We start from the raw sequence: 13,414 nt of genomic DNA, 5'->3' as shown, positions 1-13,414 counted from the left end.
TGAAGTGAAGGTGATTTTTATTATAGGATTTACATGTGCACTTGAATCTTGGTCACCTTCTTCCATTGATTTATGTCTTTGTTTTCTTTGCATGTCACTTTGTTCATACAACCATTTATTTACTCATACTTACTCTTACTCTGTTTCCTTTTAGCTCATTCCCTATGAGTGTTGTTTATTTTCTAATGCACAGGAGGGGTGCTTATTTACATATGAAGACAAACTGTTCTTTAATTTTTTTAAAATTTTATGAGTACATAATAGGTGTATATATTTATTGGGTACATGACGTGTATTGATACAATCATACATTGTATAGTAATCACATCATGGTAAATGGGATACTCATCACTTCAAGCATTTATCATTTCTCAGTGTTACAGACATTCCAGTTATACTCTTTTAGTTATTTCAAAGCTCACTGTAAATTATTGCTGGCTGACTGTACTTACCCTGTTGTACTATCAAATGCTAGAGCTTATTCATTCTATTTATGTTTTGCACCCTTTTACCATCGCTACTTTTTCCTCTTCCTTCCCCATTACCCATCCCAGCCTCTGACAACCATCATTGTACACTCTATGTCCATGAATGAAATTGTTTTAATTTTAGCTTCCACAAATAAGTGAGAAAATACTAAGTTCGTCTTTCTGTGCCTGGCTTATTTCACTTAACATAATGAACCTGCTCTGTTTTCAGGAGCTAATATCAATTATTATTTTTTCTGTCATCTACCCAAATAAAGTCTTCGAATCTGAAAACTTCCCTTTAGTTTGGGAGTTAATTTATAAATTAAATTATTTTAGTCATAATTTATTAATTTATAAATTGCTTATATGTATTTTCTTTATTGAAAGTATCATGTAAATGTCTGGATTATTAAATATTTGATTGCCAAGGTAAAATACATGGTAATCTTTCTAAAACTAATATGGAGTCATAGTTTTTTCTTTGGTGTTAATTGCAGCTATACTTTGTGTAGAAAACCTGAATTTCTTAATTATTTCTGAAATTTTAAATAATTCTTATGTTGTAATTTCATTGTGTAGTAGTCTCAAATAATGCACTAAATATGAATCATATCATTACTCTTCACTTTTTAAATCCATTTAATTTTCTTTTTAAAAAAATCAAGCTGGGGGAAATTACATGTTCATTACTTAGCATCTTCTAGCCATTTTAGATTTTTAAACATTAATCTTAAAGTGATTCCATATTGAAATGATGTATTGTTTAGAACCTGAGAGGAATTCTTTGGTAAGAACTATGTGCTCAGAGGGGTCCTCAGGTGCACTGAGGCACTGAAAAGCTAGTTTTCACTGACACATAGGCCTTTTTGTCATCAGGATGAGGTAGTGGTCATATTTTAATTAAAATGTCAGAACAAATACTGTTGGAGTTATTGAAAATGAATCACCAGATAAAGTGAGCACTGGGCCATGGCAGGTCAAAGAGGCAAAGTCACCTGGAGAAGAGAACTCAATTCATTTTCCTGCCTACATGAGGAAGAAGGAACTTTATGAGCAATATGAACTTTTAATACATTAAAGCACATTCTTCTCTGAAGCAGAAACCCCTATTTTCACAGACTGATGGCCTGTATTATTATGTTTTGATTATTTGATGTTCATATAATACCTCATGCTTTAGAGCATTGTAAGTATTTTAGTTTAAAACATGTACCAAAGAAATAACATTATTTGGCCTTATTTTCTTTTTCTTTATATTTGAATTCTACATTCTATGTGCTTCATAAACCTGTGAAAGCCAGCCTAGTCACCTTTTTAAAAAAATCTGTGTAATAGCCATCCTAGTACGTGTGAAGTGGTATCTTATTGTAGTCTTGCTTTGCTTTTTCCCAATGATTAGTGATACTCAACATCTTTTCAAGAGCTTATTGGCCATCTGTCTGTCTTCTCTGGAGAAATATCTATTCATGTCCTTTGCACAGTTTTTTAATTGGATTTTTTGTTTTTGTTGAGTTTTAGGAGTTCTTTACATATTCCGGATATTAATCCCTTATCAGATACATGACTTGTAAATATTTGTTGTGGCAATTGTAAATGGGATTGCATTCTTCATTTAGCTCTGCTTGATTATTATTAGTGTATAGAAATCCTACTGATTTTAATATCTTAAAACTTTACTGAAGTCGTTTATCAATTCAAGGAGCCTTTTGGTGGAGTCTTTAGGATTTTCTAGGTATAAAAATAATCATATTGTCAGTGAAGCATCTCACTCATTTTCTGTCTCAAAGAACACCACTGCCTAAAAACAGCAATTTCCCTTATAGGTGTAGTTTTAAGTCCATAGCTAGTGTGTTAAGTAATTGTTGGGCTGTGAAGGCAAATATCTTAATTCCTTTCTGTGTGCTGTGTCCAGACTCAGTCAGGGCTATGGCGGTCTCCACCACTCTGCCAGTATGACTGGCATAGTTTACTCTATCCCTAAACATGGTATGCAACTGTGACACCATTTCTTGCTTTTTTATTTGTTGTGCTATAGTTGTTTTCCTTCTGCCTACCGTATTCTATACTTACTCCAGTTTAATTTGCCCAAGATTTTATTCTAAATTACCTATTACATCTTTAGTCCTTCTTACTATCAAATTGAATGAAATGAGCTACTGCAGGAAACCAGTTTTACCCCTGGCAACTTGTGATGCACTCTTAGCCGAAGCTCAGCAACTTTAATATTTTTTGACAGTTTTGCGCTTCACAACTGCATGCTATTTTTCCAGCTATCTCTTTGCCTTCCAGTTGACCTCAAAGAAAGATGAAGCAATTATATATCTCTTGAAGGTTTTAAGGTCAAAACCTGATAATGCCCTTGAATCCAGAGCACTTATCTTCAGCCTATGTCAGTTTTTCACCTTAGGCTCAACCTCTATGAAATTAAGTTGAATTAATCTATTAGATTATTAACTTCCTCCAACTTTTATTAAGTGGAGCATTCTTTTGAGCTGGATCATTAATGAAATGCAAGATAAGCTCTCCTAGTATATGCTTAGAAATGGGCTGGGCAATATTAAAGACTTTCCAGACCTTAGCCTGCTTGTTAGCAGTGCTCCCCAAGTCTGGTGTCCCAAACCATAGGCGATTCATTTAAGTGTCTTCCCATAAGATTCATGTAATTAAACTTACTAATCAATTTTCTAAGAGCCATTTGGTGTTAGCTACGAAATGTTAATTTCTTATGTTCCTTTATTTTGTCAGTAAATAGATTTAGCCACCTAATATGTTCCTATATAAAGTTAGTGATATCTTAGATGACTCGTAGGTCTTAGCACTTTTAGAAAGGACCGTCTTAGGCGATCATTTCTTCCACTCAGAGTTTCTTCATCCTATTGCACTAATAATTACGGATTATTCAGGATGAACTAGGAAAATAACTTATTTGGTGTTCTTACAGTGCAGATACTGTAAATTAAATGTAATAAAATTTTGTTTATCCTGATGTGGGTAATAGGGCTTTCTTGTTAATTGAATACTGCATTTAGGTAAAAATTTCTCTACGTTGGTTACCAATTAAATAATAGTAATTAATGAGATAATTATGCCTTTAGGATTTTCTTTATGATTCATGAGGTGCCTCATGGTCTTGGGCAGTCTTCATAACCACCCATTATTGTACAAAATTTGAAGTTATGTTCAGATTCAGTCTAAAGAAAACTCTTTAGTCAATGAATGTATTAACAGCAATATTTTATGTTTTCAAACAAAGAAAATGATAAGAATTTTAAAGAGGAGGGGCAAATAAATGATTATCAAGTTAGCAAGAAATAGGCTTTATGCATTGAGATTAATAGTGTTGGGCCTTTTTATAAGTACATCGTATTTGGTCATACCTAAAAGTATGGATAACATCAATTCAGAAGTTATTTATTGAGCATCTGTTGTGTGCTAGGCCCTGAATTAGGGAACAAAAAATGGAGGGAGAGTAAGAACTGAGTCTACTTCATCTGCATATACTCAGCTCGTAGCGCAATGCCTAACATGCATAATAGACACATGCTCTTAAATGAGAGAAAATGTGCTCAAAATGACATTTACTGTTATGACTTCGTTTTTGATATTTGTTGGTTACCATTAATTTTTTTAATCCGATAAGAAAAAGCATTAGAATGTGAGTTAGGACAACAAAGTTTTAATCCTGTTTTTACTATTTTTTAAATAATAACTTTAATGAGATACCATTCTATACCATATGATTCACCCATTTGAAGTATAAAATTCAGTGTTTCTTAGTATATGTATAGAATTGTCCAAATATTACCACCATCAGTTTTAGAACATTTCCATTACCCTCGAAAGAAATGTCATACCCATTAGTGATCACCCTCCATTTGCCCCCAATTCTCTTCAGCCCTAGGTAACTGTCTAACCAACTTCCTGCTTATCCTGGACATTTCATCTGTATATACTATTGACTTACTATATAATTTATCAAGTTGGCTTGTCCATTTGAAGCATAAGAAAATCAATTTATGTTGTCTTCTCTCTTTATAGGGAAAGTTTAAGGATGAATGTGATCATAACCACTTTGATACTAGTGAGAAGAAGTAATAGAAGTCCAAAGGAGCATGAATGGAGTAAAATTTAATTAACTTACTAATCAAAATAGAGTGTGCAGATGCAAATTTACTAATTGTTTACATACAAAGCTCTGATTTACTACAATGTCTAGTCATGGCTTAATCATTAATAGGCTACATAGTGTAGTAATTGACAAGTATATCGTATTGTAGAATGTAAATAGAATTTATTTCTACATTTAGAAAATGAACAAGTTGAAAAGCCAAGAATTCTGTGGGCTCTTTACTTCAATATGAGAGATTCGTCGGACATCAGCAGGAGCTGTTATAATGATTTACCACCCAACGTTTATGTCTGCTCTGGCCCAGATTGTGGTTTAGGAAATGATAATGCAGTTAAACAGGTAAGGCTATTGATGTTTCTCAGCTTTGTATTAACATTTTGGTATGGTTGGGAAACGGTTTTTTCTTCTGGGAGGAGAGAAAAGTCTAGAAAAGCATCTCTCTCATTAATACCACATTTCTAATTCGCCCAAAAGTTTTTTCTATGACCTACAAAGCTTCTTTAAATATACTTTAAATTCAAGGTCAGGTATTTTCAATTTATTGAATAAAATATTGAATTACAGAGATTTTTTATGATTTCCATTGTGGGAATAAGGATGGAAGATGTTAAAAATACATATTCATAAGTAAGAATTTATAATGCCAATATTCTAAAGAAACATTGTTTCTAATTTAAACAGTTGGACTATTGGTATATTATTTTGAAATACCTAAATTATTTTTCTTGGTAAACTGACTCATTTCAAGAAGGTTGTAACTAATAAGGCATATAGAATTAATTTTACAGTAGTCTTAATGCATTGTTTTAATTCATAGAAAAGAAGTAATAGTGTAGTTTTGTATAGTTAACATGATTCCATTAATGTTTTGACACAAGTTCGTGTCCCAAGAGCTACCATTACTGCTGCTGAGGACTATTATAAAGCAAGGTGGAAGTCTGTGATAGCCATCCTAAGCAGGGCTAAGAAGAGGCACAGGCTGATACAAGCTCCTCAAAGTGAGGCCTGATTCCATTAAGCTGAAGATTGATATGTATATACAGATATAGTTCTCTGCCCTAGACAGGATGGAAAAAAAAAAAAAAATATTTTTTGAGACACATTTCTAAACTTTAGAATTGGCACATCTGTCAATTAAGTCAATAAATGGGTTATTTAACATTGTCCTTAGACCACAGATGGCACTTTCATTCCCACCAATGGCAAGGATCTTATAGGAACAAATGTCTCGTAATCTAATTTTGAGTCATAGTAGCAAGGCTATGACAATAATGAGGATGCAGACATCTGCAGTTATTTTCTAGAGTTCCTGTGTGTTTTCTTCAGTGCCTGATAGTGATCCTGGATAATCATATTCAGCTATTGACACCAAACCAAAGCAGGACGTCACATCTCTGATCCATCATTCATTCTGTTAGTTTACGAAGAACCCAAGATAGTTGAAATTCTGCATTTATAGCTTGAAATATTCAAGTCATTTTTTACTTTGATGTTCTAATGATTTGCAAGCAGAAATTGCCAACAAGTTTTTAGCAAGGTAGCTTAGGTCATTTTTTAATCCCTAAATGAATTTTAATTTTTTTTAACCAAAAAAATTTAAGTAAGGGCTTATAATACAAGTACTAATGTAATCTAAACATCTAAACTGCATGCTAGAAGATTATAATTGAAGGATAATTTTATCATGAGGTAATTTGCTTCTCAAGAAGGTAACCTTCAGAGGTAACATGCTATTAATAGTAGAAAAGAGTATAGTGCTAATTTTGGAACTAATATGTTATTAAACGTTAAGTAGTTTTAAATTTGTTATATAGCTTTTAATCTCATATATCTGTTTGGGGAAAATATAATGCCTACTTTAAAGAGCATTGACAATATTTGTAAGTAGCTAGTGTATTCGGATAAACTACATGCTAATTCCTGATCACCCTGTAATTATGTCAGTCACTAATTGGTGATTTCCAGTGATCGATGTTTTCCAAATGAAGAATATTACCCATAAAAGCTCTCAGAATATCACCTAGACTTTGTTTATGTAGAAAATACAAGCCCGTGTAGATTCATTAAAAAACAACAACAACAACAAAACGAAATACTTCATTTTACCAGTTGGCAAGTTTACATCTTATTTGTCAAATGTATAGAGATTGAGTAATGTAAACCTGTGTTCGTAGGAAACTATTTATGATTTGTGTTCATAGGCAACTCTTTATGATTTGAAGAGGCACCAAAAGCATGAAGAGGCATGTCAAATGTATAGAGATTGAGTAATGTAAACCTGTGTTCATAGGAAACTGTTTATGATTTGTGTTCATAGGGAACTCTTTATGATTTGAAGAGGCACCAAAAGCATGATCTGTCTTTAATACCCACAAGTTCAAATTGTGCACTCCTGGCCTCCAAGACATTCTCTAATGTCACCATGATACGAACCTAAGTGATAATTGTGATTCTTTCTATGACTTGCTCATTTTTGTATTTTATGTTGCTTCAGTTTTGTTTTTATTTTTCTGAAACTGACATCTGTCATCTCTTTCCTTGGTAGATGTCGTATTCTAGGTACCCAAATATACTCATGGACAGGTCCATAGTCCTCATTCCCAAGACATTGATAGCTCACTCCTTCAGGAGCCCCACCCTCTAGGAGATGTCACTACTATGGGAACAGGAATAAATAGCACCATACTCTTTGTATTTTGCTTCAGGTATAAAATAGGTTAAATTGGCCGATGTTCAGCTGGGCTAGCAACCTAACCACCATTTAGAACATTATTTTATGGACAAATTAGCCAGTCACTTATGACATTTAATACACAGCCCATTATTAAGTTGAGAGCTAGCTTTATAGATTGAACAATCTAGTTGCTCACATACTGTAGTGCTGTTTGTTTTCTAAGCCTTTGAGAGGGCAATTTTAGATGTCATATTTTCTGTAGCTGTCATTCATTTGAGCACTTTCTATGAGTCAGATACTATCCTTGGCATCTCATACATATTATCTTACGTGATCCTGAAAACAATCCTACGAGATAAGTATTTATGATATGCCCGTTTATAGATAAGGAAGCTAAGTCCTAAAGGGGCTAAATAACTTGTCCAAAGGTCACATAGCTAGTAAGTTCTTGAGCCAAGAATTAAACTCAGCTCTTTTGGATCACAGCGCTGGTACACTCACCCAGTGATTGTTATGTGCTACATTCAGTTATAAGTAGGCGTATATCCTAAAAACGTTAAAGTACTATATTGACGAAATGTTTATTTTTGTTTTGTGTAAATATATGTTAATTTAACATAGAAATATTTTAAATAATTCACTTTGTTCTCTCTGTACTTCTCAGTATGAGCACACCAAGTCACAATATAATTAGCCCTTTCCAATTTTTTAACCACCTGAAACACTTTATGCTTTGAGCTAACTTCTGGCTCAGAAACAGTAAAGAGGAGGAAAAGTTGCCAATGAACTATTCTGCGCTTAGAACTAGGTTTAGTTGGAAAACAAAATGCAGCAGTCCAAGAAGCATTAGATGCACTTTCCAGAGCAGGAAAGTTGATCCTAAGAAGTTCCAGCAGTTAGAGGAGAGATTTGGGGTGGACTCCAACTATAGGAAATTGGCATCAACAAGGGCCAGGGCAGATGGGCTAAAGGTGGGAGTTTCATAAGCAGGTAGAACACAAGGAAGAGTAGTGTGACAAGCTGCAATTGGTGCTAATCTTAGGAGTCAGGTAGTGCATGACAGGATAGATGGAAGCATATGGTGTGGGTTCCAGCCACAGAGACTGGAGTTCAGGGTAAAATCTATTCTATGGAGAGGAGGCACAGGGAGACAAGGTGTCAAACACAGAGGAACTGGCATAGAAGTAAAAGTATTAGTAGTAATATAATTATATTTATACTTAATATTTGTATTACATACTACTGACATTCCATTTTATGCCAAGGCAATAAGGATCCACAGTTGACTAAAAATATTTCTCATCCTGGAGGAATCACTGTTAGGTAAAGGAGAAAGGCATGTAAACAAATGATAGTGTAGTGTGGTATATGTACTAATATATCCAAAGTCTAGAAGTAATGCAGAGGAGCAATGAGCCCAATCTAGAAGTCAGAGAACCTTTCAGAGAGGGGTGTAATAGATGAGTAGCAATTCTTCATCTAAATCAAAGATAGTAGAATTGAAACTTTGTGGGTGTAAAGAATAACACTGGTACCAGCCCAGGATGTAAACATAAGTATCATGGTGTCTCGTTTCATACAAATAAAGGGATTAGTAAAGTAAGAAGTTTGAGAGGTGAAGGTTAGATGAAGTGGTATATGATAAGATCAGAGAAGGTGTGTGTCAGATGGCTTTTATTTTCTGTAGTAGGGATCTTGGATGTTACCTTACTGGTGATGGGGAGTCATTGAAGAATTTTAAACCAAAATGGAATAAACAGAATTTTATTTTCCACAGACCCATCTGAGGGTAGCATGGAGATGGATTATATGGGGGAACTCTAGAGGCAAGGAGCCCAGTCCAATACTAAGTCTATTGCAGTCATCTGGGTGAAAGATGGTGCATGCCTGGGCTATGTCAATGGGGAAGGAGCAGATGAAGTTAAGAGATAGAAGATAAAATTGATAGAATTTGATGATGGTTTGCATGCAGAGGGGAAAAGGGAGGGAGAACTTGTACAGACAGTAAAGATAGAGATATAAGACAAAAAGACCATTAGGGGAATGACATATGAGGTAATGGCTTTGTTTAACCTAGGTCCTACCTCTGTAGGTTCTGTGTGTCTCTAGCAAAGGAGTATGGTGAGTTCCCAGGATGGAGAGCACAGACAGGGATCTGTAATGTTTAATTTCCAAATAGCTACAATAAAAAAAAATGCAGTGTTACAGTATTTACTGTAGTCACCATGCTGTACATTAGATCCCCAGAACTTATAACTGAAAGTTTGTACACTTAAACCAACAACTCGTCACTCCCCAACCCCTGGCAACCACACTCAACTTTTTTAGATTCCACATATAAGTGAGATCATGTGGTAATTGTCTTTCTGTGTTTTGGCTTATTTCACTTAGCATAATGTCCCCCAGGTTCATTCATCTTGTCATAAATGATGGGATTCTTACATTCAAATTTGACAGGAGGGCAGATTTTAAGTATTCTTACAACAAATACACACACACACACACACACACACACACACACACACACAGACACACACACAGTGGTAACTATTGGTGGTGATGGACATCTTAACTTAATTGTGGTAATCATTACACCCTGTATAAGTGTATCAAATGACCTTGGACACCTTGAATATATACAGTTTTTGCCAATTAAGTATTTAAACACTTAAAAAAATTGTAGTAATTGGCATGTCCAAAAACATACCCTTGAAGTTTTTTATTCTGTTACCCTATTGTTGCCAGGTTCCAGGACCCAGGGGAGGCTTAGCTTGCTTCCTGATAGGCTGTTCTTCCAGGCTGTTGGTCTCTCACTCAACCAAGAATGGGAGAGGGGACCGTTCCGGGCGTAGTGCGCTCACAAGTAAATATCTGATCCCAAAGAGTTGTTGCAAAAAGTGATGTATTTAGGCAGAGAGAGAAAAAGATACGAGAGGAAAGCTTTCACGAAGGTTGTGGAAGGGGATCCAGACATGGAGTCTGGCCAGATATCGGGACAGGGACTTTTAACCTGGGAGGAATTCCCACCCTATCCAAGCCCTTTGACCAATGAAAGGAGTTCCTTTAAACTTCCACTTAAGTGATTGATCTTTGATTCTTTCCCATGTGCGGGAAAACTTAAAGACCTCTAATTCCCTGATGAAGAGGTGGGGGACGCCTGGCACTGAGAAGTTCTTGCCCTTGAAACTATGCCCCCTTGTGGACCTGGGGAGAGAATACATTACCTCACTATCATACTAATAAGTTCAGCTTAAATCTTGACATTTTTACTTATGTTATTATTAGTAATAATGAAAATAGCTACCATATATGCTGGCTTACTCTCTGACGTTTTATAGATAAGGAAGCCAAAGCTCAGAAATTGAGTAAACATTCCCCAAATCACATAGCTGCTAAAGAGGTTTAATTGACTGACAGTTCCTCATGGCTGGGGAGGCCTCAGGAAATGTAAAATTACAGTGGAAGGCAAAGGGAAAGGAAGACATGTCTTAAATGGCAGCAGGAGAGAGAAAGTGAAGAGGGAATGGCCAAACACTTTTAAACCATCAGAACTTTTGTGAAGTCACTATCACAAGAACAGCATGGGGAAAACTGCCTCCATAATCCAATCACCTCCCACTATGTCCCTCCCCAGTACTTGTGAATTTCAGTTTCACATGAGATTTGGGTGGGGACACAGCTAAACCATATCATTCTGACCCTGGCCATTCCCAAATCTCATGTCCTTTTCACATTTCAAAAGCAGTCAAGCCTTCCCAAAAGCCCACCAAAGTCTTAACTCATTCCAGCATTAACTGAAAAGTCCACATCCAAAGCCTCATCTGAGACAAGGCAAGTCCCTTCTGCCTATGAACCTGTAAAATCAAAAGCAAGTTAATTCCAAGATACACTGGGATATAGGCATTGGGTACATGTTTCCATTCCCAATGGGAGAAATTGGACAAAACAAAGTGGCCATAGGCCCCATGCAAGTCCCAAATCTGGCTGGGCAGTCATTGAATCTTAAAGCTCCAAAATCTCCTTTGACTCCATGTCGTCACATCCAGGCCATGCTGATACAAGGGCTAGGGTTCCATGCCCTTGGGCAGTTCCAACCCTGTGGCTCTGCAGGGCATAGGCATTGTGCCTGCTTTCTCAGGCTGGCATTGAGTGCCTGTGACTTTTCCAGGTGCGTGGTGCAAGCTGTCGGTGGATCTACTATTCTAGGGTCTAGAGGACTGTGGCGCTCTCTTAGCTCCACTAAACAGTTCCCTATTGGTTACTCTTTATGGGGACTCCAAGCCCACATTTCCCTTCAGCACTGTCCTAACAGAGGTTCTCCATGAGGGCTGTACCCCTGCAGCAGACTTCTTCCTGGGTCATCTAGGCATTTGCAAACATCCTCTGAAATCCACACAGAGACTCCTAAACCACAAAGACAATTCTTGTCTTTTGTGAACTCTCAGGCCCAACATCACCTGGAAGCTGGCAAGACTTGGGCCTTGCACCCTCTGAAGCAACAGTACAAGGTGTACCTTTATTCCTTTTAGCCGTGGCTGGAGCTGGAGCAGCTGGGATGTAAGACACCATATTCTAGGGCTACACAGAGCAGTTGGGCCCACCCAACCTAAAAAAGCATTTTTCCCCTCTACGGAAGATCTCTGATATGCCCTGGAGACCTTTTCCACATTGTCTTGGCTATTGACATTTGGCTCATCATTTCTTATGCAAATTTCTGTAGCTAGCTTGAATTCCTCCCCAGAAAATGGGTTTTTCTTTTCTCCCACATGGTCAGGATGCAAATTTTCCAAACCTTTATGCTCTGCTTCTCTTTTAAACATAAGTTCCTATATCAAACTATCTCTTTGTGAACACACATGACTGAGTGCTTTCAGAATCAGCCAGGTCACCTCTTGAATGCTTTGCTGCTTAGAAATTTCTTCTGCCGGCCGGGCGTGGTGGCTCAAGCCTGTAATCCCAGCACTTTGGGAGGCTGAGGCGGGTGGATCACAAGGTCAAGATATCGAGACCATTCTGGTCAACATGGTGAAACCCCGTCTCTACTAAAAATACAAAAAAGTAGCTGGGCATGGTGGCACATGCCTGTAATCCAAGCTACTCAGGAGGCTGAGGCAGGAGAATTGCCTGAACCCAGGAGGCGGAGGTTGCGGTGAGCCGAGATCGTGCCATTGCACTCCAGCCTGGGTAACAAGAGCGAAACTCCGTCTCAAAAAAAAAAAAAAAGAAATTCCTTCTGCTGCATACCCTAAATTACCTCTCTCAAGTTCAAAGTTCCACAGATCTCTAGGTCAGGGACAAAATGCCACTAGTCTTTTTGCTAAAGCATAGCAAGAGTCACCTTTGCTCCAGTTCCCAGTAAGTTACTCATCTCCATCTGAATCCACCTCAGCCTGGATATCATTGTCTATATCACTATTGGCACTGTGGTCAAAACCATTCAGCAAATCTCTAGAAAGTTCTAAAATTTCCCACATTTATGTCTTCTTCTGAGCCCTTCAAACTATTCTTACCTCTGACTGTTACCCAATTCCAAAGTCACTTCTACATTTTCAGGTTATCTTTATAGCAGTACCCCATTCCTTGTACCAATTCTATTAGTGCCTCTTACACTGCATAAAGATACTATCTGAGACTAGGTAATTTATAAACAAAAAAATTTTGAATTGACTCACAATTCCACATGACTGGGGAAGCCTCAGGAAAGTTACAATCATGGTGGAAGGTGAAGGGGAAGCAAGGCATGTCTTACATCGGGGCAGGAGAGAGAGAAAAGGGGGAACTGCTAAATACTTTAAACCATCAGATCTCGTGAGAACTCACTGTCACCAGAACAGCATGGGAGCAGCTGCCCCTTAATCCAATCACCCCCTAACACATGGGGATAACAATTTGAGATGGGATTTGGATGGAGACTCAGAACCAAACCATATCAAGGCTCTATAAGAAATCATACAAAATAATATTAAGGAAATTGTATTTCTATTGATACATAGAATGAATGTGTTTCAGTTCTCAGCAGTCTGAACACTTGTTAATGAACCTGATGGGGTACTGCCATCCTTGAAGAGTGGACCTGAATACATGTATAGAATTAAGGGAGAAGTCATAGAATTCTGAAAACAAACTTACAGAAGTTTACGT

At 36.9% G+C, this 13,414-nt stretch overlaps 1 protein-coding gene across 7 annotated transcripts in view; it reads left to right on the top strand.

Moving 5' to 3' along the window:
• Window positions 1-13,414, top strand: part of CHM (CHM Rab escort protein) — a 193,550-nt gene that overhangs the window by 172,700 nt on the left and 7,436 nt on the right. For all 7 annotated transcript variants that reach the window (XM_074391433.1, XM_074391436.1, XM_003938704.4 and 4 more), the window contains one exon: window positions 4,778-4,938. In XM_074391433.1, the coding sequence (XP_074247534.1) occupies window positions 4,778-4,938 (161 nt within the window). The remainder of the gene's footprint in view (window positions 1-4,777; window positions 4,939-13,414) is intronic.

The sequence above is a fragment of the Saimiri boliviensis genome, chromosome X (genome assembly GCF_048565385.1).
Source record: "Saimiri boliviensis isolate mSaiBol1 chromosome X, mSaiBol1.pri, whole genome shotgun sequence".
NCBI classification, from domain to species: domain Eukaryota; kingdom Metazoa; phylum Chordata; class Mammalia; order Primates; family Cebidae; genus Saimiri; species Saimiri boliviensis.
The sequence above is the reverse complement of the archived record's forward strand: the minus strand, read 5'-3'. Positions and strand labels throughout refer to the sequence as shown.